General features: G+C 40.6%; 1 protein-coding gene across 1 annotated transcript in view; it reads left to right on the top strand.

Annotated features, from left to right (window-relative positions):
• Positions 1 to 16,055: 16,055 nt before the first annotated feature.
• The window catches only part of LOC109397824 (tRNA dimethylallyltransferase), a 523,805-nt gene continuing 512,843 nt past the window's right edge, over positions 16,056 to 27,017 (top strand). Inside the window, exon 1 of the mRNA XM_062843108.1 lies at positions 16,056 to 16,377. Coding sequence (XP_062699092.1) covers positions 16,237 to 16,377 — 141 coding nt within the window. The 5' untranslated portion in view covers positions 16,056 to 16,236. The remainder of the gene's footprint in view (positions 16,378 to 27,017) is intronic.

Here is a 27,017-nt window from a genome sequence, read left to right as displayed (position 1 = left end):
TTTATTCCACGACTGAACATAGATTTGTTAAAGAGTATTTACTCAACTTCATCCATATGGCCCATATGGCCTAATAACTGGAGATCGTAGCAGGCCGTGCGCGCGAGTGACTGCGTTTTCAAAACTGTTACGCGTTTTCTTCGCGCTGCGTTGTTTTCAATATTTATGGGATTACCGAAATCAGTAACGGCTGGTGCATGGCTTCTTGATTATCGGTGTTCAACATATTTCTTTTACCTGACGATTTAGTGGATCACGTAGTGTTGAGTAGGATCACAGACAAACAGACGTATCACTTGGAACAAAATGTGATAAAAATCATCGTCACGCGAACATAATCGCCCAATGCTAATTACGCTGTGGTACACAAACCTACTGAGTAGATGGCGGTAGTGAGCAAACGTCAAACAGAAGTAAAAACGATGCGAGCGCCATGAGCGAGCGATTTGCGAACTACGGATTATTTGAATTATCCGTTAAAAAGTGAAACGATGGGAAGTGGGTAGAGTGAGACGCAAGGGGCAGATCACTCTTTGAATGCACATTCAATTTGCATTTAATGTATGAAAATGCATTTTTATGTTTTCCATCAACTTAGCATTGAAATACGCGAATGTTAAACCAAAAGTGATCGAGAAAACCGTCGTGACAGATTCTATATTTGTCAATTCAGTCAATTCGGAAGTGTTTACAGTTGAAATGGAAAACTTGGTCCGATATCGTGAGAAAAGTCACAGACGAATTTGTTTGTGATAAAGTGCTATTAATGTAATGTCGGCAAACTTATATCACAAAAATCTTTGCAGGAGCAGTTTTGGTTTTGGGTGGGAACTTGGATGGGAACGAATGTTGGACTGGTTTCTTCACAAAGAACATATGCTTGTACTAGATGGTCCGAGATGGCCAGGGTCTGGCTGTGACTTGCTGACTAGGGCAACAACCTCAGAGAACGTAAAAACTCTATCATAGGAAGACGAGCAGTATTATAAACAATAAATTATAGTTTATTCAACACTATTTGTTTTTCATATTGAAGTGAACATTAGTTCTTCACATAGAGAGAAAGGAATTTTCGATTACATACTTCGGAAAACTTGATATCACTGCGACCATTTATTGACCATTTGATTACCTCTTGATGAGTAAAATTCTTCATCTCAATTGGTATACCTACGAGCACATGATCCTACTTAATAAATGGGAGTCTGTTCAGCCTAATACACGAAGACCTCTAATCGGAATCATTTACAAGGTCTGCAGTTTGCCCGGAAAATGCTGGGCAATGTCTATCTGAAGGAATAAAATATACACCGTTGAATGCTCGTTAGCGTTTTCCTAATGACTGGTATTTCTACCTCATCACGGAGCCGGCAGGGCTAACCAAACAAAACGTTCGTATTTGGTTCGTATTGCTACCAGTACATTACACGAAGCTTTTTGTTCGGCATTGACAACTGTCAACAGTCAATCATTGTAGTAAGCCATGGGTTGCCAATTTACTTAATTAATGAATGAATGCATTCAAATGCATTCAAATGCAAGCAATTCTTTTAATACATCAGATGTTCCAAGTCATCTTCGGTAAGTAGGCCTTGACCAGGTTAAACGGTTTTTTTCTTCGCTTGTCATTTTTTTTCTCCTAATTTCAGATTCAAGTATCGGATATTGGACTTTTACGGAATTGCAGAGCTGTTTTACTTGCTGGATTACTTTAAGCGTTGCTGTTCAAGTTTTGGATTGATTTCGTTCGTTGTTTTTGGTTTTCGTTCGTTGGAAGTTGGACGGTGGTAGAGTTCAAGTTTTCGTTTGTTGCTGGTTGGACGTTTCCCTTGTTGAAGTTCGGTGTGATTGAAGTCGCTGAAGCTGCTTGTATTGAACTCGTGCCATTTGGAATTTCTACTCGGGTTGTTTCAAGAGCTGCTGTGTAAGTTTGTTCGACGTCGGGTTTTGTTGAAGTTTGGTGCGTGTCAAGTTAAGTATCATATTTTATTTATTATCCTATTTTCTTACCTTCACTCCATATAGAAAATTACCAATCTAGACAGAGGATCCTTTTTTTAAGTTTCCATTATGGAAACAGATGAGGGAGGGGAAGAGGGGTCAAAAAATGATCAAATTATTGGAACCTCTTCGGTGAATAAACCTTTTCGTGTAAAACTTTACCCACCCAGTTTTGCTGGCCCTTTTGTGGTTTATTTCCGGAAGAAACAAAACCCTATTAATGTGTTGCTAATTTCCTCTGAGATTTATAAAAAATACAAATCTGTAAAGGAAATTAAAAAAATTTCGCTTGATAAACTACGTGTAGTTTTCGGATCTCGAGATGAAGCTAATGCTCTTCTGGAATCCAAATTGTTTTGTAATTCCTATCGTGTGTACGCTCCATGCGATTCATGCGAAATAAATGGAATTATTTATGATGAATTTTTGGACTGTGATGATGTCATAAATCATGGTTCTGGTTTTTTTAAGAACAAATCCATTGCCCCGGTTAAGGTTTTGGATTGTGTTCGTTTATCGAAATTGTATTTTGATGGAACTAGTTCCAAATATGTTCACTCAGATTGTATCAAAATAACATTTTCCGGTTCAGTTCTACCGGATTATGTTAAGATTGATCAAGTCATTTTCAGCGTGAGACTTTATTACCCCAAACTCATGCATTGTGATCGATGTCTTCTGTTTGGTCACACTTCCAACTTTTGCTCAAACAAACACAAATGTGCTAAATGTGGGGAACCACATTCTACATCTGATTGTGTCAAACAGTCAGATAAATGTATTTATTGTAATCAAAAACACAATTCTTTAAAAGAATGTGTTGTTTATATTGAAAATCAAACAAAATTCAACCAAAAAATTAGATACAAAAATCATGCTTCGTATGCTGAAATAACAAAATCTTCCAATGACGTTTCTACTCCCAATCCATTTGACATCTTACCAGATAATGAGGTTGTTGGATCATCTGTTAGTTCTAACAATTTCGTCTACAAACCTCCTACAAAAAGGAAAAAAATAAATAAAAAATCATCTAATGATCAACATAACTTTTCGGAACCTCAACCATCTACTTCTTTTGATGCACATTTTCCACCCCTTAGTGCTTCCGCCCCTTCAAAAACTATTCCTGGTTTTAGGAAAATTGAATCTGATCCAACTCAAAACAGTAATGAACAATCTTCGAACAATATGACAAATGAATCCTCCAATAATTCCGTTTTGAGCATTTTGGAAGAGTTAATTGATTTTTTGGGACTGAGTGATTTCTGGAAAAAAATTATCAAATTAATTTTACCCTTTTTGTCTTCTCTTTTGGAAAAATTGAACACATTTGGACCCCTTATTTCTTCATTATTTTCATCTTAATGGCTTCCAAAAATAGCAGTCAGGACCTTCACGTTTTGCAATGGAATTGCCGCAGTGTTATTCCAAAAATAGACAGATTGAAAGTTTTGTTATCAAATTTTGATATAGACATATTTTGTTTAAATGAAACATGGTTAGTGCCTTCTAAATTTTTTCGTATTCCAAATTTTCATATTATTCGCAAAGATAGGGAATTGCCATTTGGCGGAGTATTGATTGGCATTCGTAATGATATTGAATTTAAATATTTGAATTTGCATTTGCAAGGCCAATCACAAATAGAATGTATTGCTATTTCAATTAAAAAAGAAAAACATAATTTTTCTATTGCTTGTTTTTATATTCCTCCCAACGCTAGTTTTTCTTTGGCACAAATTAGAGATATATTACAGCAAATTCCTTCTCCATTTTATATATTAGGAGATTTCAATGCTCATAACTTAGCATGGGGTAGTGACAGAATTGATGGTAGAGGTTCCTTAATTATGGATTTGATTGATGAACTAAATTTAAATATTTTAAATGATGGTTCATATACTAGGATTGCTGTGCCTCCTAGTAACCATTCGTGTATTGATTTGTCACTTTGCTCGAATAATTTGACATTTCAATCATCTTGGTCAACTATCAATGATCCAAACGGTAGTGACCATTTACCAATTTTGATTCGTATGCACATTGCTGTTCGAAATAAATTAATTAACGAGCCTAGTGTTTTTGATTTGTGCAAAAATGTTAACTGGACAAAATTTTCTGATTTTATATCTATTTCTGTAATATCAAATGTAAATTCAGCTTCACCAATTGACAATTATAACAATTTTTCAAAATTAATAATTGATAGTTTGCGTAAATCTCAAACTAAAGCATTTGTTTCGGGTACTGTTAAAAAGGCACGTCCTTCTTTTTGGTGGGATAGTGAGTGTTCCAATGCATTGAAAAATAAATCCGATGCTTTCAAAAATTTTCGTAGATCAGGCTCCAGAGATAGTTACCTATTGTATTGTAAAGCTGAAGCTCAGTTTACCAGACTTACCAAATTCAAAAAGAGAAATTATTGGAGAAATTTTGTAGAAAATCTAGACAGTGAAACTTCATTGTCCACTTTGTGGTCTGTAGCACGAAATTTAAGAAATTATGATTCTAATGTTCCTGTAGTTTTGGAATACTCAGAAGAATGGATTGAAAAATTTGCTTCAAAAGTATGTCCTGACTTTGTTGCTACTTTCATAAATTATAAAACAAATCCTTTAAATTATTTTCCAGAGCTATGTAATCCATTCTCCTTGGCTGAGTTTAATCTTGCTTTATCTATTACCAAAAATACAGCTCCGGGTATTGATAACATAAAATTTATTGTTTTAAAAAAATTGCCCGATGAAGGAAAACTTCATTTACTTTCGATATATAACAGCTTCTTTCTTCAAAATATCATTCCTTCCGAATGGCGCTCCATCAAAGTAATAAGTATTCTTAAGCCTGGTAGAGATCCTTCATTGGCTGACAGCCGAAGACCTATCAGTTTGCTATCATGTTTACGTAAACTCATGGAGCGAATGATTTTAAATCGTCTTGAATTTTGGGCGGAAGAAAACAATATTTTTTCTCCTTCTCAATTTGGATTTAGAAGGGGTCGTGGTACGCGTGATTGTGTTTCACTTTTAGCTTCAGAAGTTCAACTTGCATTTAATCAAAAACAAGATGTAGTTTCTACTTTTCTGGATGTCTCTGGAGCTTATGATTCTGTTCTGATTGATTTGTTGTTCAAAAAAATGAACAGTTTGAAAATTCCATGTATAATTTCAAATTTTTTATATAATTTATTTTCATTTAAAATTATGCATTTTTTTCATAATAATTCTTCCAAAACAACAAGATATAGTTTCTTTGGCCTTCCACAGGGATCATGTTTAAGTCCGTTTTTATACAATTTATTCACTAGTGACATGGCATCCATTATTCCTAATGGTTGTTATTTGCTTCAATTTGCTGATGATAATGTTCTTTCCATATGTGGAAAAAGTAGAGATGTTATTGAACATTTTATGCAATGTGCCTTGGATAATTTGGATATGTGGGCTCATGAAAATGGATTTACATTTTCAGTTCAAAAAACAAAATTTATTTTATTTTCTAGAAAACATTCGCCCATAAGCATTAATTTATTTCTCAATGGACTTGAAATAGAACAAATTGATGAGTATAAATATCTTGGTATTTGGTTTGATTCTAAATTAAATTGGAACACTCATATTATATACATACAAAAAGTATGTTCAAGAAGAATTAATTTTCTTCGTACAATTACTGGTACATGGTGGGGTGCAAATCCTTCTGATTTGATAACACTATATAAAACCACTATTCGTTCAGTAATGGAATATGGTTGCTTTACTTTTGGAAGTACTGCGCAAACTCATTTTTCCAAACTTGAAAAAATACAATACCGTTGTTTGAGAATTTGTTTAAAACTAATGAATTCCACTCATACTCAATCTGTTGAAGTTCTTTCTGGTATTATCCCACTGAAAATTCGTTTTCAGGAGCTAAATTGCAAATTTTTGATAAATTGTTTTGCAAATAATCATCAAATCATAAGCACTTTGGAGTCGTTATACCAAATTAATCCTACTAATAGAATATTGGATTCCTTTATTGATTGTTCAAATCAAGATCTTTTACATGTGCATTCGAATGGGTTTTATGATTTTAAATTAAACATACATACATATGAACCATTAATTGACTTGTCCTTATTTTATGAATTGCGACAAATACCAAAGCTTGAACATTCGAAATTTGCAAATTTACTATTTAAACGTAAATTTGATGGATTCAACCCTACACAAATGTATTTTACAGATGGCTCTCTAATTGATGGCACCGCAGGTTTTGGAATATATAACTTATTTTCAGCTCATTTTTATAAATTACAATCTCCGTGTTCTGTTTTCATAGCAGAACTCATTGCTTTGTATTTTACTTGTAACATGATCAAAGATTGTCCGCCCAATTTTTATATAATATGCACTGACAGTTTCAGTTGTCTGAGTGCTTTGAATACTATCAAATTCAATTTCAAATCACATCATATCTTGTTGATGTTGAGAAAAATATTGTTTGATTTGCATTATGAAGGATATGTTATTAAATTTGTTTGGGTTCCTGCTCATTGTAATATTTATGGCAATGAACAGGCGGATTTATTGGCAAAATTTGGGGTTATGCGAGGACAAATTTATCATCGTGATATATTTCCTTCTGAATATTTTCCCAATCTGAGAAATTATTCTCTAAATGCTTGGCAAATCAATTGGAATTCTAGTGATAAAGGGCGATGGTGTCATTCAATATGTCCCAAGGTGAATCATTTTCCTTGGTTTAAAAATGTATCTGGGAGTAGAAATTTCATTTGTGCTTTTTCGAGATTGATACACAGACAAACAGACATATTACTTAGAAGAAAATTGCTTCAAAAACATCGTTTTGCGTCTCACTAGCACCCTCTATAATGCTCAGTCCGAAGCATTCATTTGCAGGTGTTGTTTCCCTCGGCTCGATGTAACAATTTTGCAGGTGACGACTCCCCCGTGGCGTCACCCATTCATAAAACATGAATGAAGGTTCATGATTGAGTCATTTTATGTAAACATTGATCGGCGTCGCGTTCATTTCTCTCCAAAATTGAGAGGTGATGTAGGCATAACAGCGCCATCATGACACATGCGAGCACAGTCCGAACCACACTTTATTTTCAAAATGACCGTTAAATCGTGCGAAGATTGCGATTTGAGTAGTATGTCTGTTTGTCTGTGATTGATATCCAATCATTATATTTGTAATAGTCATTTGTATCGTATCAACATTGTAGATTCAAACTTATGCGAATGTGGCTTATCGTATGAAGACATTGATCACATTATAATTAATTGTCCTCGGTTTATTGCACCGAGGAAGATATTATTTGATAGCCTAATTGCAGCAGGTTTTTCAATTCCTGTATCTATACGGGATGTTTTGGGCTTAAAAAATGAACATATATTGAAACTTTTGTTCAAATTTCTAAATGAGATTGCCTATTTTGTTTGATACTGTTCCCCTTTTTTTGGTATTCTTTATTTTCAGCCTTGAAGATTCGTTTCTGATGACCCCCTGACCCCTCCCCCTCCCCCATTAGGATTTCTGGATTTCCGGAGACTCGTTTTACGATTTGGCATGCTGACCTCTTTCAAGAAAGCGGCTCCGTTATGGTTCATTGCCGTGTGAGCCTTTAGTTTTAAGTTATTTTTGTAATGTTATTTGAAAAGAAAAAGAGGTTTTGTGCCTCTTTGAGAAAGATTTCGTTTTTGAAATGCCGAAATCACTCAAAGGGGTTTTTCCCTCTTTCTAAATTTCAAGTTAAAATAAACAATAAACAATAATAGATGTTCCAAGAGTGATCCAAGAATGGTAAGACGTCTGTTTGTCTGTGGTAGGATAATACGCGATTTTCGTAAGAGTTTCTTGGTGACATTACTTTGATGACATTGCAGCTGGATGTCCGGAAGACGCAAAAGGAAGTCAACAATTTCGTTTCGAAAGTATTGCTTTGGTGTCTAAAAGTTGACCAAACGTATCGTTTGGACTAAACCCTTCCACTGACAACATCCAAATTCCTGTGCCACCTAGGCCTGAGAGGACGTAGAAGCCTCTATATACATTTCTTAGGTATCCAACTAATCTTCCTTCCTCATCCGTCAGCCGTCGCAAGGACGTCGCTAGCGCAGCTCTCGATCATTGGAGGATTGCGTCAATCTTTTTTTTAGAGTCCGTGATTAGCCTCAAATTTGTGTGTTTTGGCAACGGACCCGAAGGAGCCAATTCTCATACAGTGGTCTGGGACTATACCACCTATGAATTTGTGTGGCTTGCTTAATTCAATGCTTATGCTAATAACAAAGCTAATGCAGCGGTGATCATAATATTCAAACCATGATCCAAACAGCTTTAGGGGTTCTTCTGGTATGTACTCCTTTCTTTTTGTACCTGCAGTTACAAAACCGACTGTTGTGATGTGAGTCATCGCGAGAATTGGAATCTGTTGATGGAAAAATCGTCTTCTAACCGGCAACCCACAACTAAAGCGAACTTCTGAGGCAGGCATGTTTATTGCATGGTTGTTTTAATCTATGGTCACACTTTATTCTCTGGTCCCATATCTAGTATTTCTTGCAACCATGTTTAGACTACAAACATCTTTTTTATATAAAAGATCCCCATATTGCATAGTTTAAAGCCCAAAAAAAAACACTATTTTTAATTGAGATTCGCTATGTTCAATGTTGGAACGCCATATTGGATTTTCTGGTCACCATTTTTCGACTCCAATCTTCTTACCCACACCAAATATACCCATAGATTTAGAGTTCACAACAAAAGCAGTAAAGCAGTCGCCATCTTAAATGTTTGTCCGTCATCTTGGATTTTGGACCACCTTATTGGATTTTTTTGAATTTTGGACATCATTTTTGAACTCCGAGAATCATCCCCATATAAACATAGTTTAAGAGCTCAAATCTCCGTTTAACATCCGCCATCTTGAATTACACTGTAATGGCCATAACTCCAAAACGCCTGGGTCTATCTAAACAATTTTGAATAGCAAACAATGGGGTAATATTCCAGTTCCGTGCTAATATTGTCAAAATCGACCAATGGGAAATGCCTTGAAAGTGAGTGACCTTGTTCTAAAGGAACTCTTAGAGAAATTTCTAATGGAACTAAAGGAGGAATCTCTGAAAAAACTCCTGGCAAGATCCCTCAAAGAAATCACTGAAGGAACTTTTGAAGCGATTCCTGCTTCAAATTGAAGAATTCCATAGAGAAATCCCTAAACAAAGCATCTGAAAGAATCTCCAAGAGAACTCAAGGAACTCCTGTAGGAACTTCAAATAAATCTCCCTTACTTAAGGAACTCCTGCAGGAACCTCAATAAATTTGGAGTCCCTGAAGAAACTTCACAAAGCATCCCTGAAAATATTTCTGCAGGAATTCCTGGAGGAACTATTGAAGTGATCCTTGAGGGACGCCTGAAGGAGCTCATGAAACAAATCCCGAGGAATCTTTTGGAGGAATCTCTGGTGAATCCCCAAAAGAATTTCTGCTGGAATCCGTGAATTGACTCCTGTAGAAATTCTCGAAGGTACTCATGAAAATATCCCTGCAGAAACTAGTAATTTATGGATTAATCTCTGAAGGAATTCCTGAGGGAACTCCCGGAGAATTTACGAAATCAAACAATGGTGAAATGTCTTAAGGAATCTTTGGAAGAATCTATAATAGAACTCCTGAAGTTATCTATAATGGAACTTCTAGAGAAATCCATGAAGATACTTCTAAAGCAATCCCTGGACAAACTCCTTGCGGACTTATTTGAAGGAACTTCTATAGTGCACCCTAAAGAAACTCCTGGAGGAATTCCCGATGGAACACCTATGTAAACCCTATAGGTTCCAGGGATGGTTTAGAAAAGTTTAAAAGCATTTCCAGATATTTCAGGGATTTTCCAGAGGAGTTGCAGAGCGTTTTAGGGGATCAGGTGTATTGGATTTAAACTTTCAGTTAGATTTAAACTCTCAGGTTTCAGAGATTTTCAGCGGAGTTTCACAGCACACCAAGGCATTTCAAGACGTTTCAGGAGGATTTAAGGAGCTTTCAAGGGACATTAGAAGGAGTGTCAAAGAGGTTTCATGATTCTGCAAAGCATTTAAGGTAATTTTAGGTGATTGCGGAATGCGCCGAAAGCTTTTCAAAACTCCATAAACACCCTGAACCCCAGACATCTCTGGAAACCAACTAACCCCCCTGAAGCACCCTGAAAATCCCTGACACGCCGCTAAAACCCCCTGGAACGCCCCTGAAATCACTTGGAACGTTCCTAATACCCCCAGAACGCCTCTGACATCTTCCAGAGTGCACATGAAATCCCTAGAGACTTATGGACCGCCAATGAAACCACCTGAAACCCCCTGGAGCACTCCAGGTACGCCCCTGAAACGTCGAGAGGTCTAGTGGAACGTTTTAGGGACTCCTTCTAAACTACACAGATAAAAATAATGAGATTTACACGTCATGTAAATTTCATTTTAGTCATGTAAACTCAGTGTTATGATGGTTTACATGATATTTCAAGTAAATTTGTGTTATATGTCATGTAAACACTCAGAGTCATGCTGAATTACATGACATATAATGGAAGTTTACATGATATTTCATGACTTTTACATGATATGTCATGTAAACTTCTGTGATATCCCACGCTCCAAACATGTGCATTATATGTCACAGAATTTTACACTCTTTTTTCAATCTGTGTACTAGAGTGCTACTGAAATGCTCTGAGAACCCTAGAACACCTCTGGAACGCCCCTGAGACTTCCTTTCCTGCAAAACCGAGAAACCATCTAAATATCCTGTAACGCCCCTAAAATTCGCTGAAATCCCTGCAACCCCCTGGAACAACTCTGAAATCCCCCTGCAATTCCTCTGTAACCATCTGTGAAACACCTCTGAAAACCTTCTGAAGCTCCTTAAAACCCTCTGGAATATCCCTGACCCTTCTGAAACTTCATGGAACACCTCTGGATCGCTCTGAAACCCCCAGGACCATCTCTGAAACCTATAAAGCACCCCTGAAGTGCCCCTAAAGTTCCGTGGAACCCCCTAAAAAGCCCCAGAAACCACATGGAACACTCTTCCCGAGCAAAGGCGGATAACAAAACGATAACAAGTTCTGTTACCTGGTTATCATTCGTTTGATAATTGAGTTTGTTATCATTTAGGTTGAATTAAGAGCCAACATAACAAAAATGATAACCCAAATTTACTCCGCGAATACCAAAATGATAAGAAGTTAAATTATCATTGAGTTCAAGTTGATAACTAATTGTGTTATACAATATTTTATTCAAAATTACATTTAGTTATCAACATGAAAAAATACAGCTGATTGATAACAGGTTTTGTTATCATTAAGTTATCATTCCGATACAGAACAGATGTGCATCTTCGAACAAATTTGTAGTTTCGACGTGGAAGTCGTATAATTTTCACTTGGAGAACTAGATTGGAATGAATTTCCTTGGAGAAATAAAAAATCATCAAAGCGTGCCTCGTTCTCACCCTATGCTCGCTGTACAAAAAAGCTTGCTTTACACCACCAGGTTCGCTAGTGTCCAGCAATCAAACGAGCGGCTCTTTTCGTGATGAAGATTCACCCCCGTGATTCCGAGCTATTTTATCGACGAAAATAGTAAAAGTCTACTTTATCGACATGGTCAGTAGTTGAAAAAAGTTTCTTATAACTATAACCCATGTTTTCAACTATTGCGCCCAGTGGGTCTCGAACCCTGATCGAGTGATTATCGGTCGCAGCCGATAGCCCCTATACCAACGGGACTCAGTGAGAGAGAGAGAGTGGTTGAAGGCTACGCTTTCGTACTGCAGTCGCATTGAAGATGGAAAGCGGAATCTATTTTTAGATTCGAGGTCCGCCAGACCCTCAATTCTGGGAAAGCTTTGAAATGTGCATTTGAAACTGATAACATATTTTGTTAAATATTATTTAGTATTTTTATGTTATTGAGATAGACCAACATTATTGATAACTAAATTTGTTATCATGTCATTATCATCAATTGGAAAAGATGATAACAAAAATAACAAGATGATAATACCGATAACATAGTTTATTATCAAAGTGATATCACTTAGTTATCCGCCTTTACTCGGGTTTAAATCCCACGAAACCACCTGCAACATCCCCTTCAAAGTTAACTCTAGGAACTTTTTCCCAATTTCTTCGAGAATTCTGCCAGGAACTTCCATACATTTTTCCATAAGATTTTTTCAGATTTTCGTTTTAAGTTTTCTTGTGGAATTCTTAACTAGAAGTTTCCATTAACTTCTTTTAGGTTTTCTCATGCAAATTTCCAGAAAACGTCTCCAGCCGGCTAGGATTAACTTTATTTTAGAATTTCCACCCAGGAATTTCCCAGGAAATCTCCTTGGATTCATACACAAGTTACTCAAACTGGACTGGACTATCAAACTGCGTGGAAAACTCAAGCAATCTCAAAAACCAAAGATGCGTTGAATAGAAATATTAGTTTAGCAGAAACGATTTGTATGTATAGGGATGGACAATTACGAACAGTAAATTATTTTAACTTAAATGATTAATGTAAATATTTAGATTTTCAGATTTTTTTTCAGGAATTCCTTTAACAATTCTTCTTTCAGAAGTTCATACGATGATGATTCATCCGAAAATCCAGCTAGGATACCAAGTGTACTCCAATTAACAGTTTGATGCTGTACAAGCGTTTCTCCAACTATTTTAAATCAGCCTTCATTTGAACAAAAGCTAAGCACAAGAGGTACAATCCTTTGTTCAGCTCCTAAACATCTAATTTAGGTGATTTTAATCAACCTTTAGCTGATTTGAGGTTCAATGGAAGGGTGATTTGAGGCTTAATATGCGCTTAATCAGTAATCAATAAAATTTAATAATTGTGTAAAGATAAAATAAAAACGCTATCGTGAGCCTATTTTTAGCTGCGTCTATTTTAGGAATGTATAAATTAATCTGTGGGAAACTGGTAATTGCAATTCATGAACTCGGGCTTATAGTCACTCACCTAACAATTGTATATATATCCTCATAAACAAGAGCATTACTTGTTGTGTCTGAAGAGTGAAGAACATAAGTTGAACTAAATCTGTATTGAGGCTGAAGAAGCGATGTGGACTTCACAAAAACCATGCTTGGGACAGCTGTCAAAAAAAAAAATGAATAAAGGTTGAACAACAGATGATTAATTCTGCATGTTGGTGTGTGTTTTAAAGCTTGTTACCCACATGAATAATATTCTATTCTACTTGATTTTCAGCTATCTGTGTATTGCTGATTAAAAAGGTTGAACAAGCCATACTTCTGACCAATATTCAGCTATCATTGTGTTCAGCCATTGACACCATTAACCAGCTATTGTTCAGCTAATACTCTCACTGCTCAGCATTCATTGTTACTTAGGACCTTCAGAAATTAGATTTTTTCAACGAATTCCTCCAGAAATTATTTCAAGAATTCCACCAGAAGTTTCTTCGAGTACACATTTTTTTCTTAATTTCTCAGAGGATTGCTCTAGAAACAAGAAATTCGTATCAAGATTTTTAAATAGGGTATCGCGCTACTTGGGCGGTGGTTTTCTTCGTCTGTTATTTTCGTCTGTTTTCCACTGTAACTCGGTCAATTTTGAACCGATTGACTTGAAATTTTGTACACGGGTAGATACTATACCTATCTCACCGCATTCCAAGAATTGTGTCAATTGGTTCAAGATTGACTGAGTTATAGTGGAAAACAGACGAATATAGAAGCCACCGCCCAAGTAGCGCGATTCCCTACCCATAATTCTTTCAGGCAATTTTTCAAGCATTATTTTTTTAAAAAGAATTTCTCCAGAAATTTGTACAAAAAATCCAACATCGAATCGTCACGAGACTCCGAGAAATTCTTCAGAAATGTTTACTAACGCTGAAAAACTGCTCTTCTAGAAATTCCTGTGAAGATTGGATTGAAAATTTCTGCGAGAATTTCTTCAGAAATTTCTTATCTAATTCGTCCAAGGGACTCAGCCAGATATTTATTCGAGGTCGGGGATGTCTCTAGAAAACACTCAAAGGATTTATTGAGATAGTTGTTCGCTTAAGATTTCTCCAATAATTCCAACTGAAATTTCTCTGAAAACTCCGCTGGGAATTCTTGTCTTGAAATTCCTCCAAAGATTCTCCCAGTAAACTATCCTAAGAATTATTCTGAAACTCAAAAAACTCTTCATAAAATGCTCTGAGATTTACTCGAAGATTTTTTATGGGTTCCTCAGATCCTTTTCTAGGCATTCCTCAGAGGATTTTACCAGAAATTTCTCCGACTTTTCTTCTGAAATTTCTATTAAGGCGAAACTGGGAACATTTTCTCATTTTTTAGGTTTTTGTTTTTTTTTTTATTAAATAACGAAGCAATATTTTCAAAATCGGTTCTCGTACACATGTACAGTATGGATCAAGGTATCTTCTGAATTTTTTTGAGGTGTAAAATGTTTTCCATTTTTGCAGAAACCATTTTTTTGTGAAATTTTGTTCTAAAATCACGTTTATCCTTCCCAAAACAAACCAGCAAACTGACCTTCACATTTCAAATCTGACTGAATGCCTACTATGATTGAACTGTTCTTTCGCCGGCGTTCTTTACAATTCACATCTCTACTCCTTAATTTATATGCTCATGTAATAGTTACCTGAACAGGAACATATCCATCAAATCTTATGTTTATTTTTCCTCATGATTCCTACAGTATGTTCAAACGTAATTTATGAAAAGAAAGAAAAGGCTCACTTACCTCAAATGGTGAAAGTTTGCTTGGCTTTGTTGCTTCCTATTTGCTAATTGTCTTTCCCTTAGTTAGAATATCTCTAATAGACTTGATTCTAAGCTGTTTGATAACAAATAAATCTCACAACCGGTGTAATCATTCACAACATTCGATTACCATCCGACAAATTCCTTGACAACGCGCGGTAATATTTATTATGGTGAGGTGACCGTGGCCTACTGTGCTGATTCACGCGCAGCAAAATCCACGTGCAGTTTTTGCACTGTTTTGTTTTGATTCCCGTCATTCACTGATGATGGTCTGCCGAAGCGGATTTCTCGCGTTACATTTGAAAAGGGCCTATCCCCAGAACGTAAACATTGAGAAAAATCGATGCAAACATTTTCCATCACATTTCCTATTCGTATTTCACAATTTTCGGATTTTTCAACAAGCTTAACGTTTTAATGACACAAGAATAGATGTATCTATGGGGCCGTTCATAAACCACGTAGACTTTTTGGGGGGAGGGGGGGGGTCTGGCCAAAGTCTACGCTCCATACAAATTTTTATTTTTTTGTATAGACAAAAGTCTACGAGGGGGGGGGGGGGGGTCTGAGATGGCCAAATTTTGGTCTACGTGGTTTATGAACAGCCCCTATGCTTCAATAATCAATTTTGAATTAAAAGTTATCAAAAAAGTATGAAAAATTATAGATAAAGATGTTAAGCTAATTTGAAAAATTTCACCCGGTGTACGCCTTATTGTGAGTCTTTCTAAAATTTTCTTAGCGTGGATTGGTCCCCCGAGTGAGTCCGTTGTTGACATCGTATCGAGGCTTGGCCGTTTTTGAGAGAGAGAATTCTCGCTCTCGGCGCCCGGGCCGAGAGCCGCTCCGAAAATTTTCGGTTGTCGGCCCTTTAAACGAGAGGACCAACAAATGAAAACAAAATTTTACCGTTACTGGCCCATTTGGAGCACGGGCTTATGAATGATTGGGAAAAAAAGCAATGATCGGCCGTTTTGAAAGTGGGGTTTATTCTGATAAGATTAACGGTTAGGCGGGTGATGTTTGCACAGTATGTTACTGTTGGGGGATGCTATGGAAAGGTATCAAAATCGATTTGTTTACATTTTAGGGATAGGCCCTTTTCAAATGTAACGCGAGATTTCTCTCTCCCGCTGCCTGGGAGCCGAGCCAAGCCACGGCACAATCTCTCTCGCTTATCCCTCCGCACGACAAAGCAACGCAGCGCACGGGCTCCGTGTAGTGGTGTCGCTTGTATGCCGGCCGGCTGCCGGCCGACGTCGTCGTTTTGACAGTTCTCGGTTCTCGCGTCCGCCGCGTGCTCCGTTGTTGCTGCGGTGATTTTTTCGGTGCGTGTTGCTGCGATTAAATAGTTGTTTTCCGTGGTCGCGTTTACGGATTTTCCGGTGATTTCCGTCGCGAAAATGGCCTCCGCCTCCGCCGCAGTGTCGCGTGTGAAACCGCTGGTAGTGATTCTCGGCTCGACCGGCACCGGGAAAACGAAACTTTCGATCGAACTGGCCCGGCGTTTCGGCGGGGAAATCATCAGCGCCGATTCGATGCAAGTGAGTGTGTGCGAGCGGGGTGGGTTTTGTTTTCATGGCTTGTTTGTTGTTATTTCGCTCTGCTTGCGGACTGATCTATCAGGCCGCGTGCAGTCAGCTGGTGGGTGGTTAGGGTGACTTGAAAATTATTTTACTTTTTGTTAGAGTGGTTCGTCATGATCATTCCCTTATATCCTGCATAATAACATGCAGGGTGTTAGGTTCCTGAGTGCAAACTTTTTAAAGGGTGTTAGAGGACCATAAATAGTGAAAAAAAAACGCATATGGTCGAATCTCAATCTTTACGTAGTTATTGAACTTCCCATGTTTTTTACTCTTATTGCCTTAACTGGCTATAACTTGAAAATGGTCAAACTTATCGCAGTTTTTCTTACCCTTATTCGAGAGATTATTGAATTTTCTATCAAATGGCATCTTTGAATCGATTGGTTTAGTTAGACAACTAAGTTTTCTAGAGCAAATAGCTCAAAAGTAGTGTGTTTTAATTTGTTTTTGTCAATTATCTTTGAAACATCCGTAATAATTTAAAATTCTTTCTTAGGCAAAGTTGTGGTCCCTGTTCTGCTCTACAATTCGTTCTTTGACATTAAACTTCTATTTCTTATCGTTTTCTTGCAATTTTGATTAAAACATCGCATTTCAGATCATAAATTTTCAACTGTCATAGTAAGCACTTTTTGGCGCACTCTGTCGCACATTTAAATCCAAATTGCAAGAAAACGATAAGAGCTAGAAGTTTGGTGTCAAAGATCGAATTGTAGAGTGTAACAAGGGCCACAACTGTGCCAAAGAAATAATTTAAATTTATCACGCATGTTTCAAAGATAATTGACAAAAACAATTCAAAACATACTATTTTTAGCTATTATGCTCTAGAAAACTTAGTTATTCAACTAAACCAATCGATTCAAAGATGTCATTTGATAGAAACTTCAATAATCTCTCGAATAAGGATCAAAAAACTGCGATAAGTTTGACCATTTTCAAGCTATAGACAGTTAAGGCAATAAGAGTCAAAAACTAACACTAAATTGTTTTTTATGGCTTTCTCCAGTTCTATCAAGTATATCCAGTGGTTTTTACGCATTTGCTTCCGTAAATAGTTCCTTCCGAGCCTTTTTTAGTTTTCTGTCAGGATTTGTGATAGTTGTTCCTGTGATTTCTCTCTCAGATCCTCCCAGGATTCCAGCAGGAGTTTTCACGGGGTCTCTGCTGGAGTATGTACTCCTTTCCGGGAATTCTTCACTGTATTGCTCCCGGAGATCTTTCCAAAATTTTATCAAAGTTCTTCCAGGAATTTCTCTTTTTTGTAGTTTTCTTGGGATTTTTGCAGAGGTTTTTCCAAGGATGTTTTTCAGAGAGTTTTTCGAAATTTCTCTTGAATTTTCCTACGGGATTTCACTCGTAGATTTTCCCGAGGCTTCTCTTAGAAATTCCCAGAGTTCCTCCTTAAATCATCTTAATATTTCGTCCCAAGATTACTTCTGGAATTTTTTTCCGAGATGTCCCAGTTTGCCTAGGATTTCTTTCGAAATTCCGCTCGAGATTCCTCCAACAAGTCTTTAAAGAGTTTTTCACAAAATATCACCGTGACTCAGTCAGACATTCCTCCGGGAATTTCTTACATCTCGCAATTTAACCCAGGACATATTCCGAAAAAGCTCAGATTAACAAGTACGACAAGAAACTCTTTAAAAAAAATCACGGGAAGAACGCTATGAGATATAAAAGCAGTAGCTCCTGCAGAAATCCCGGAAGACACTCCAGGAACAATCAGAAAGTCATCAAATCAGAAAAACTCTGAGAGACATACCAAGACGAACATTGGGAGGAATCTTTTGAGAGAAGTCCCGGAAGAAACTCCGAGAATAATCTCAAGTGAATCTTCAAATCAAATCCCGCGAGAACCTTTAGGAAATGTCCCAGCTGAAACTTCTGTAGAAACCCAAGAAGAAACTCTAGAAGAAAGCTATCGGAAATTTCTTGAAGAGATTACAGGAGAAACTTCGGAAGCAATTCCCGCAGAAAATTAGTGAAAAACTCCTTAAAACCCTTGGAACTCTAATAGAAATCCCAGGAATAACTTCTATAGCAACGCTGGGAGAAGTCCCGGGAAGATGGGGAAGCCCCAAGAGGAACAGTGGAGGGAATCGCGGAAGATATAAAAGATGAATCCGGAGAGAAACTCTAACAGACAACATCTGCGATGCATCCTGAGAGAAACTCGCGTGGAGATCTCGGGATAAATCCTGGTCAAACGCCACGGAAACTTTGAGAGCAATACCGGGAAAACTTCTGGACGAAATTCTGAATGATCTTTTTAAAAAAATTAGAAGAAATCTTGAGTACAATTATCGAATGGAGCCCAGTAGTCGCACTCATACGAGGAGGTAGAATCTGAGCGTAGAGGTAGAATGGTAGAACCTGGAAATGAGGTGACTACTTACTTATCCTGTGTGTTAGAAACGATCATCGATCGGGCTAGCTTCGCTATGTCCTGCATGGTCTTAGCGGATTAATCAAGAAGTCTACAAATAAGAATGTTTTTTTTTCCTTCTAAACCATAGGGGGATAATCTGCTCAACAGACACCCTAACAGAAGGTTAGGGTAGTGTAGGTCTGACAGGCCGTCTTCTACAACAAAAGTAAAATCCAGGACTACTCTCTCCTCGTACCCACTAAACCATTCCTATGGTCGCCAAACCCTACGTCTCTCCGGAACCACCAAGAAGGTATTGCTTCAGAGAGGGGCTAGTGCACATCGCACCCACAAGGTTAGCTGCGTAGCCTGCAGCAACGAACATCGATGACTCGCTTTGGAGAGTCCATCACGGTAGCATGCTGGCGCTTAGCCAGTTTCCCAAGTGGTCCTCGCCACTCCCTTTGTCCTCGGAAGGCGGGCAGAGTCAACCCCGCCCGCGCCCTACTGCTGAGCGGACATCAAGAACTGATGCCCACATGCAACCCGATCTGACCTGCCCGCAAAGGAAGGGTATCACTACCCTTCAGGCCCTATCAGATGCATCCGTAGGTTGCTGACGGCAGGGTCTCCACCTGCCCCGACCCTTGCCGGGGACCCCTTTCCAACCGCGGGCTTGGATCCAACCCAGTAGACCGACGCCACGACAGCACCGCTACCGGGACTTCCTCTCCGCGGCCACTTAATCGTTGTAAGGGTCGATCTCGACCGCAGGGCACCGGTATGACCTACGAAGCCGACTCCGAACCCCTGGACCACCTCTTGTACTGCATCTGGACTAGCCATTCTCCGAGTCCACGCGCCACCTCCTCTGTAGCTCCCAGACGATGTGGGTAATAGCCGTTGAAACGGCGTTCCAGCCAAACTCATCCCTACACATCCTCTGGACCAAGTTGTCCGGAGTTGTGTCCTCCCCGCATGTGGCAAGCATGCGGTCACGCATTGTGCGAAAACGCGGGCACACGAACAAAACGTGTTCCGCCGTTTCCTCTGAACCATTGCACACTGGGCATTCGGGAGAATCCGCATGCCCGAAACGGTGTAGATACTGTCGGAAGCAACCATGACCTGTAAGGACCTGTGTCAGGTGAAATGTGACTTCCCCATGGCGCCTATTAATCCAACTATCTACCCTCGGTATCAACCTATAGGTCCACCTTCCTTTGGTGGAACTGTCCCACGCGCGCTGCCATTTGACCATAGAGGCCATCCTGACAGTCCTGCGTATGCCTCTTGTGCCGCGCATTTCGAAGCACTCCATGTCCTCACTGATAAGAATGCTGATAGGCACCATACCAGTAATGACGCAGAGAGCGTCGTGTGACACGGTACGGTACGCGCTCGCAACCCTCAGGCACATAAGCCTGTAAGTACTTTCCAGCTTCCGTCGGTAGCATTTAGTACTTAGCGCGGTGCCCCACGCCGGGCCGCCATACCTAAGTATGGATGTAGCAACACTAGCCAGAAGCTTGCGCTTACTGGCGTACACCGCAGAGCTATTGGACATCATCCGGGACAGTGCCGCAATAGCTGTGGAGGCTCTTTTACATGCATAATCGACGTGGCTACCGAAGGTAAGCTTATCGTCGATCATCACGCCCAAGTGTTTGACGGAGCGCTTTGACAGGATAGTACAGCCTCCTACACTGATCTCCGTCTGCTGCTCCGACTTCAGGTTGTTAACAACCGTCACCTCTGTCTTGTGGTGAGCCAGCTCCAGTTTCCTGGACCGCATCCACGCCTCCACAACCTTAATCGAGTGGTTGGTAGTCAACTTTACCTCCTCGATCGTTTCACCGTAGACTTCGAGCGTAATGTCGTCGGCAAATCCGACAATCACCACTCCCACTGGATACTCTAACCTCAACACCTCGTCGTACATGACATTCCATAACACCGGACCCAGGATGGAACCTTGCGGGACTCCTGAGGTTATGTGAAAGCACTTCCGACCCACCTCCGTGTCGTAGACTAGTACACGATTCTGAAAGTAACTTCCGAGAATCTTGTACAGGTACTCCGGTATCCCCAGACGCAAGAGCGCATCGGCAATAGCAGACCAGCTGGCGCTATTAAACGCATTCCTTACATCCAGAGTCACTACCGCGCAAAAGCGAATTCCCCTCCTCTTAGGCTCGAGTGCTTTCTCGGCGGTTTTTGTAACCGACAAGATAGCGTCTACGGTGGACCTCCCCTTCCGGAAGCCGTACTGGTTACTCGAAAGACCATTTTCGCCCTCGGTGAACCGCAACATTCTATTGAGGATGATCTTTTCGAGCACCTTCCCCGCCGTGTCAATCAAGCATATTGGTCTATATGCCGACGGGTCTCCGGGTGGTTTCCCCGCCTTTGGCAATAGTACCAGGCTCTGCCTCTTCCAAGCTTCTGGGAAAACTCCCTCGTCCAGGCATTTCTGCATAGCAGACCTGAACATCTCGGGAGCCTCTGCAATAGCTACTTTTAAGGCCAAGTTCGGAACTCCGTCCGGACCTGGGGCCTTACCTACGCTAAGGGACTTAGCTATCCCCGCAAGTTCCACATCGGTGACCCTCTCCTCATCGCCAGCCCCAGTCCCCGGCTGTCCTACGAAAGGAGGCCAAGGACTAGGATCATGACGCGGAAAAAGTCCTCCAATGATCCCCTCCAACATCTCTGGAGATTGCTCTGTAGGAGCCATCACACCTCTCGTCTTGGCCATAACGATCCTGTAGGCGTCACCCCACGGGTTCGTATTGGCACTCTGACAGAGACCCTCAAAGCAGGCCTTTTTGCTTGCTCTTATCTCGGTCTTAAGCGCGGCTTTTGCAGCGGCGAACACCACCCGCCGTTCGTTTCGCTCTTCCTCTGATCGTGCTCGCTGCATCCGCCGCCTAGCCCGTAGGCAGGCGCGGCGCAGGTCCGCAATCGCGTCGGTCCACCAGTAAGCCGGTGGCCTCCCATTTCTAGGGTGGACTCGCCTAGGCATGGTCGCATCACACGCACGTACAAATAAGAATGTGCTGTAGACGATTTGCAGAAGGAACTATCATAAGTAGCTCAAAATGGATTTTCGATTGGGTATAGGATGGCGATGATCAAGGATAAAGATGGTGAGCAGTCAATCCCACAGATGTTAATGAGGACAGTCGAAGAACGGTGAACCATTATCCTTGATCCTAAGGTAATCCATAGACGAGAATCGAGTCAATGGTCAGGGAAATTGAGGACAATCGAGTCAGAGGCAAGGACTGGCAGATCAAACGGGGTATAATAAACAACTTTTTTCGAGAACAACCCATGATAAGGGATAATGCCATCTTATGTCTTTTATCATTGAAATACAATGGCAAAAGGGCAAGCGAACTTCTGCAGGTGGTCCACCAAAACATGGAGAGAGTGAAACATCTTCTATTATTGACGAGTACTTCTTCATCACTACTGTTGGCATAGTAAGCCTCGCTTTTTATGTGTAGAAATAGGGCAGTGCATGAAATTATTTCCTTCTCTTTCACTCTTACAGAAATTTTGTAAACAACAAGGCCACGAAACGTCAAAACCCCATGCAAAATCAAAACAGTGCAGTGCCCTATAAATCATTCTTAGTTTGCTCCTCTAACCGATCAGTCGAGTTTACTCTGCTACCAGGTTATGGGCCGAGTAACCATAGAAACGGCCGATCAACAAGCCGAAGCATTTTTTTCCACATCAAGATTTTTTCACGCTCGAGTTTTACAAGATGTTTCAAGACGGAAGAAACAAAACCAGGCGTTTCGGAGGCAGTGATATCAAAAGTCAGAAGCGGAAACGTTGGTAATGGAAGACGAAGTGAAGAAGCGTTTCGTGGGCGTTTGCCATGAGGATGGTAATGATCCGCGAAGGAACGTGGCGAACGGTGGACCCTTCAGAGGGTACCGAAATGAACGCGGATCTGTATTGTCAAGTTTGAAGACGGCATTCCAGGAATGTGACAGGACGCAGAAAATCAACCTGCTATGTAAACTGACGCGTTTGGAATTGGAAGATTGTTCGTCGGTGCAAAAGTAAGTGGACGAGATAATGTTCACAAGCCACAAGTTAGGAGAAATCGGGTTCAAGTTGGACGACGAGTGGCTTTCACTGATCCTGCTGATGGATTTACCGAGGCGGTATGAACCCATGAGCAAGGGCTATTCGGAAGTCAAGAGCGTGGACTACCAGAACACGTACTCTTCCGTCGTTATGCAACAGTGTGGCAAAGCTGGACCTCGAAGTGCACCAGATGGACGCGGTGACTGCATTTCTGCAGAGCGACTTGGATGTCGAGGAGATATTCATTGAGCAGCCAGAAAGATTCTGTGACGATAGAGCCCCAACGAAAGTCTGCAAGCTGCAGAAAGCTCTGTACGGCCTGAAGCAGTTCGACAGTTCGATTGTAATAACGCCCCTACTCCTCTGGATGTGAACCAGTGGCTCACGAAGGAAATGTATCCTGCAAATGAAGAAGAAAAGGAGAAGATGAAAGATGTTCAATTCCGAGTGCTAGTCGGTGGACTTCCATTCGTTACGTAATGTTCATGATCGGACATTAGCCATGCGGCATGCGGTATGTTTGGTCAGCAGTTGTTGCAGTAATCCTGGTCCCGCGCAATGGACGGCGGCTAAGCGGATACTACGGTACCTGAGGGGTAGGAAGCACTAAAAGCTAACGTACACACGAGCCGGGGATGCCAGACTCTACGACTACAGCGACGCGATACACGACGGTCGGTCAGCGGATATGTTTTCCTGCAGAACGGTGGAGCTGTTAGCTGGAACTCGAAGCGACAATCTACCGTTGCACTATCGACAACCGAGGCAGAAAACATGGCTCTGTCAACTGCAACGCAAGAGGCCATGCCGTGGAAAGGTGTTCGATCTGCATGGAATACACGATGCTTTGGTGATCCATTGTGACAACAAGAGCGCTATCAACTTGGCGGAGCGTGAAGTTGAATACTCAGCACGTAATAAGCACATCGACATCACTGCGGCATAACTTTGCGTCCTCGAATTCCAGCATCAGCAAGGACCTCAGCAGGCCTACTGAAACTTCGAAAGTCAAAGGCGGTAGCCAAGCAAGACCATTAGAAACTCATGGAAATTGCGGCAGCGACAAAACCCTTGAGGTCAAAGGTTCCGAAGTCTACCTAGACAGAGATCTTTGCTTTCGCTGGCTGGATTATACAAGCAATCGCAGAAGCGTGTGAGGCAGCCGTCAGGTGAGGAACTATCAGGCGGCGCTCGCAAGGCTGGGCGGCTGTTTATCGCGTAGGTCGGGAGTAAAACCGGCAAGTCGGAGCCCTCGCCTGGCGTCCCGGAAAGGCGGGGAGGGTGTGTATGGGTCATGAGGGATAATAAATATTAGATTTGATAAATATGCTCGTGTTGAAGAAACTACATAAGCAAATAAATTAGGGAGTTTGGATGTGAATTGCGAAGAGCGTTGGTATAGGAAAAATTCAATCATAGTAGGCATCTAGTTAGCATTGAAATGTAAATGTCAGTTTGTTGATTAGCTTTGGAGTTGAATAAACGTGTTTTGAAGGAAAACGTGTAAGTGCTTTGCATTGGGAGGAAATCTAAGTTACGGAAAGGATCTAAGTACTCAGAAGTCTTGAAGGCGATTGTGTGGTATATGTCTGACAGTAAGCATCTCTCAGTGTATTTAGAGTCTTATCCCCCAATATGTCAACAGACAACTGATAACGCACGCACATTCCCCACCCAGGTTAACGCCCACGCTATCGAGTGACAGCTGCTGACGACATCACAGCAGGCCACGACTCTTCCTCTTGGTTTGGTCAGCGTTCGACCACGTCGAACGTGTAGTGTATCGGGTCGCTGCGCTGGGCGATTCTCATCGAGAACCATCAGCTAAATTCCCACAGCGATGTGGAGCCATTCCAGGCTCGTGGATCTGGGAGCCGACGTGCGCAGAATTAGACGTATTTGTACAGGTGAAATGATCCTCGAGCTCAAGCACAAAAAGGAGCGTAAGGGCGCCGTCTACAAAAGTCTGGCTGAAGAGATTCTTGGCATGGGTGTGAAGGTAAGGGCTCTCACAGCGGAGGCGATTCTGAAGGTGATGAACCTAGATGAAATCATCGAAGCGGAGAGAAGTGCAGTTGGCCACCGCAGCCGTTAGACTACGAAAGGGCTCGGCAGGGACACAGGTGACATTGGAAAAGCTACCTGTGACGGACGCTAACAAGTACGTTCAAGTAGAGAAGCTCAACGTTGACCACAAGCCTAAAGCTTCTGGATATTCTATTCCCAAAAAATGGTTAACCTGTACCGTTGATTCTCATGATCGAACCATAGAGAAACGATCCGATGTTGATGGAAAAGGAAAACAGTCGAGCCCGAAACTAATGACTGACGGATCAAACAAGGTATGAACAACATTTCCGAGGATCAGCCATGGACAAGAGCGGTTGTCATCTTGTGACCTTTGTGTACCGAAGCGAAGTACCTATCGGAAGTCATCATGCAACTACAGTACCATGAAGCTGCAGGAAATTTGAATCAAACAGGCTTACAAACTAAAAAGTTCAAGATAAGTTCAGTAAATCTTACCTTGAAGATCCGTAAACGCAGAACGACTCGTTTAGGGGACTCCAGCAGGTGTTCAAAATTGGATCATCACCATCATTGCCATTAGAGGGTTAAATTGAACGATTCACACCAAACCCGAAGAATGGAAAGGTAGAAGAAACGCACACAAGAGCCAATCAACGAGAAACCCCATCAAATGTAAATTAGATCACCATTTTTATCGATCACTTCTCACGTTCTGGACATTGACCCGATCTACTTTGCTGACGTACTTTGACACTGTACAAAAAAGATTAGAAACAATTACGGACCATTTTACATCTTCTCTGAGAGTGTCTCTGGACCCGGGCCCGGGCCAGAAGCTGGCTGACTGGCTGGCTGCACATAGTTGACCCCGGCCATGGGAATCCCATTACCACCGATCGATCGGAGAACAACAGATGGCATCCAATGCGCGCAAGCAAAAGAGTTCATCAGCTCAACAGAGAACGAGCAGCAATCGAAGCAACCGAACGAACGAAAAAAAAAAACGGTCGAGCTCCAGCATCCATCCAAGCAACCCTTGAAAATTTCTCGCCAACAGGTGCAAGGCATGAAACTGCATACGTCATGGCGCGGCGTCCGTCGGTCCGCTGGCTGGTGGCGGCCACCGCCGCAGCGGATGGGTTCTTCCAGTCGACGAGAGCAGGCAGCCGGGTGGGTAATCTGATCGTTTACTGTGGAGTTCTGGTGGCGCTGTTGGTATAGCAACACAACGCCGCCTGCCTTGATCGTAGGGTTACCATACTTGTCATACACGAAAAGAGTACATTCAAGAATTCTTATAAAAGAGTACAAAAGAGCACGGTTTCTGAAGTGGTTATTGCTTACAATTCAGGCGTTCGATTTGAATAGGTCCTAAGTTTGCTGTGATTCCTATGTAGATTCGACCTATTCAAATCGAACGCCAGAATTGAAAGTTGCATTTTGGTCACGAATTCCTTTAAAAGTTTTGTATGTAATTCAGAAAACTTAAGTTTTATACTAAACTTTAGAAGTCGTGAATTTTTGGAGTTCTTTGATATTAGGAACGCTGTAAACAATGAAACCTAGAGGCAGGTCATTTTTGAGGGAGAATGTACGTAAGCAAAGAACGGATAGTAATATAATTTTTATCTTTTTAATACATGGAGAGCTAAAGGGCTGAAAAGCAGCGACTTTTTAAACGCACCTTTTTTTTAATTGGTAAATCAATGTGCTTTTGAGAGCTGATTCTGAAAAAAAGATGAACTCTTTGTTCGCTCTTTCTGTCATTTATTTAATAAGACGTCAAAATAAAGTTTTGAGTTATTAGCCTCTGCATGCTGTGAAATTTGTACTTTTACTGCGAGTACTGTGTTCAAAATTCCTGGGAGAGTGAGCAGAACAGAACCAAAACAGAGCTTGCATACACAGGCTAATATTTGAAAAGCGAGGGGTGCTAAAGCTTTATAAATTGCATCCCACTAAAGAAATATATATTATATATATTAATTGTTAGAATCGATAATTTTACTGAAATGTTTTATCAGGAAAATGTATGTTTGTAAAAAAAAGAGTACAGTTGGGGTTTTATTACAAAAAAGAATAG

The sequence above is a fragment of the Aedes albopictus genome, chromosome 1 (genome assembly GCF_035046485.1).
Source record: "Aedes albopictus strain Foshan chromosome 1, AalbF5, whole genome shotgun sequence".
Taxonomy (NCBI): domain Eukaryota; kingdom Metazoa; phylum Arthropoda; class Insecta; order Diptera; family Culicidae; genus Aedes; species Aedes albopictus.
Note: the sequence above shows the minus strand (reverse complement) of the source record. Positions and strands in the feature narration are given on the sequence as shown.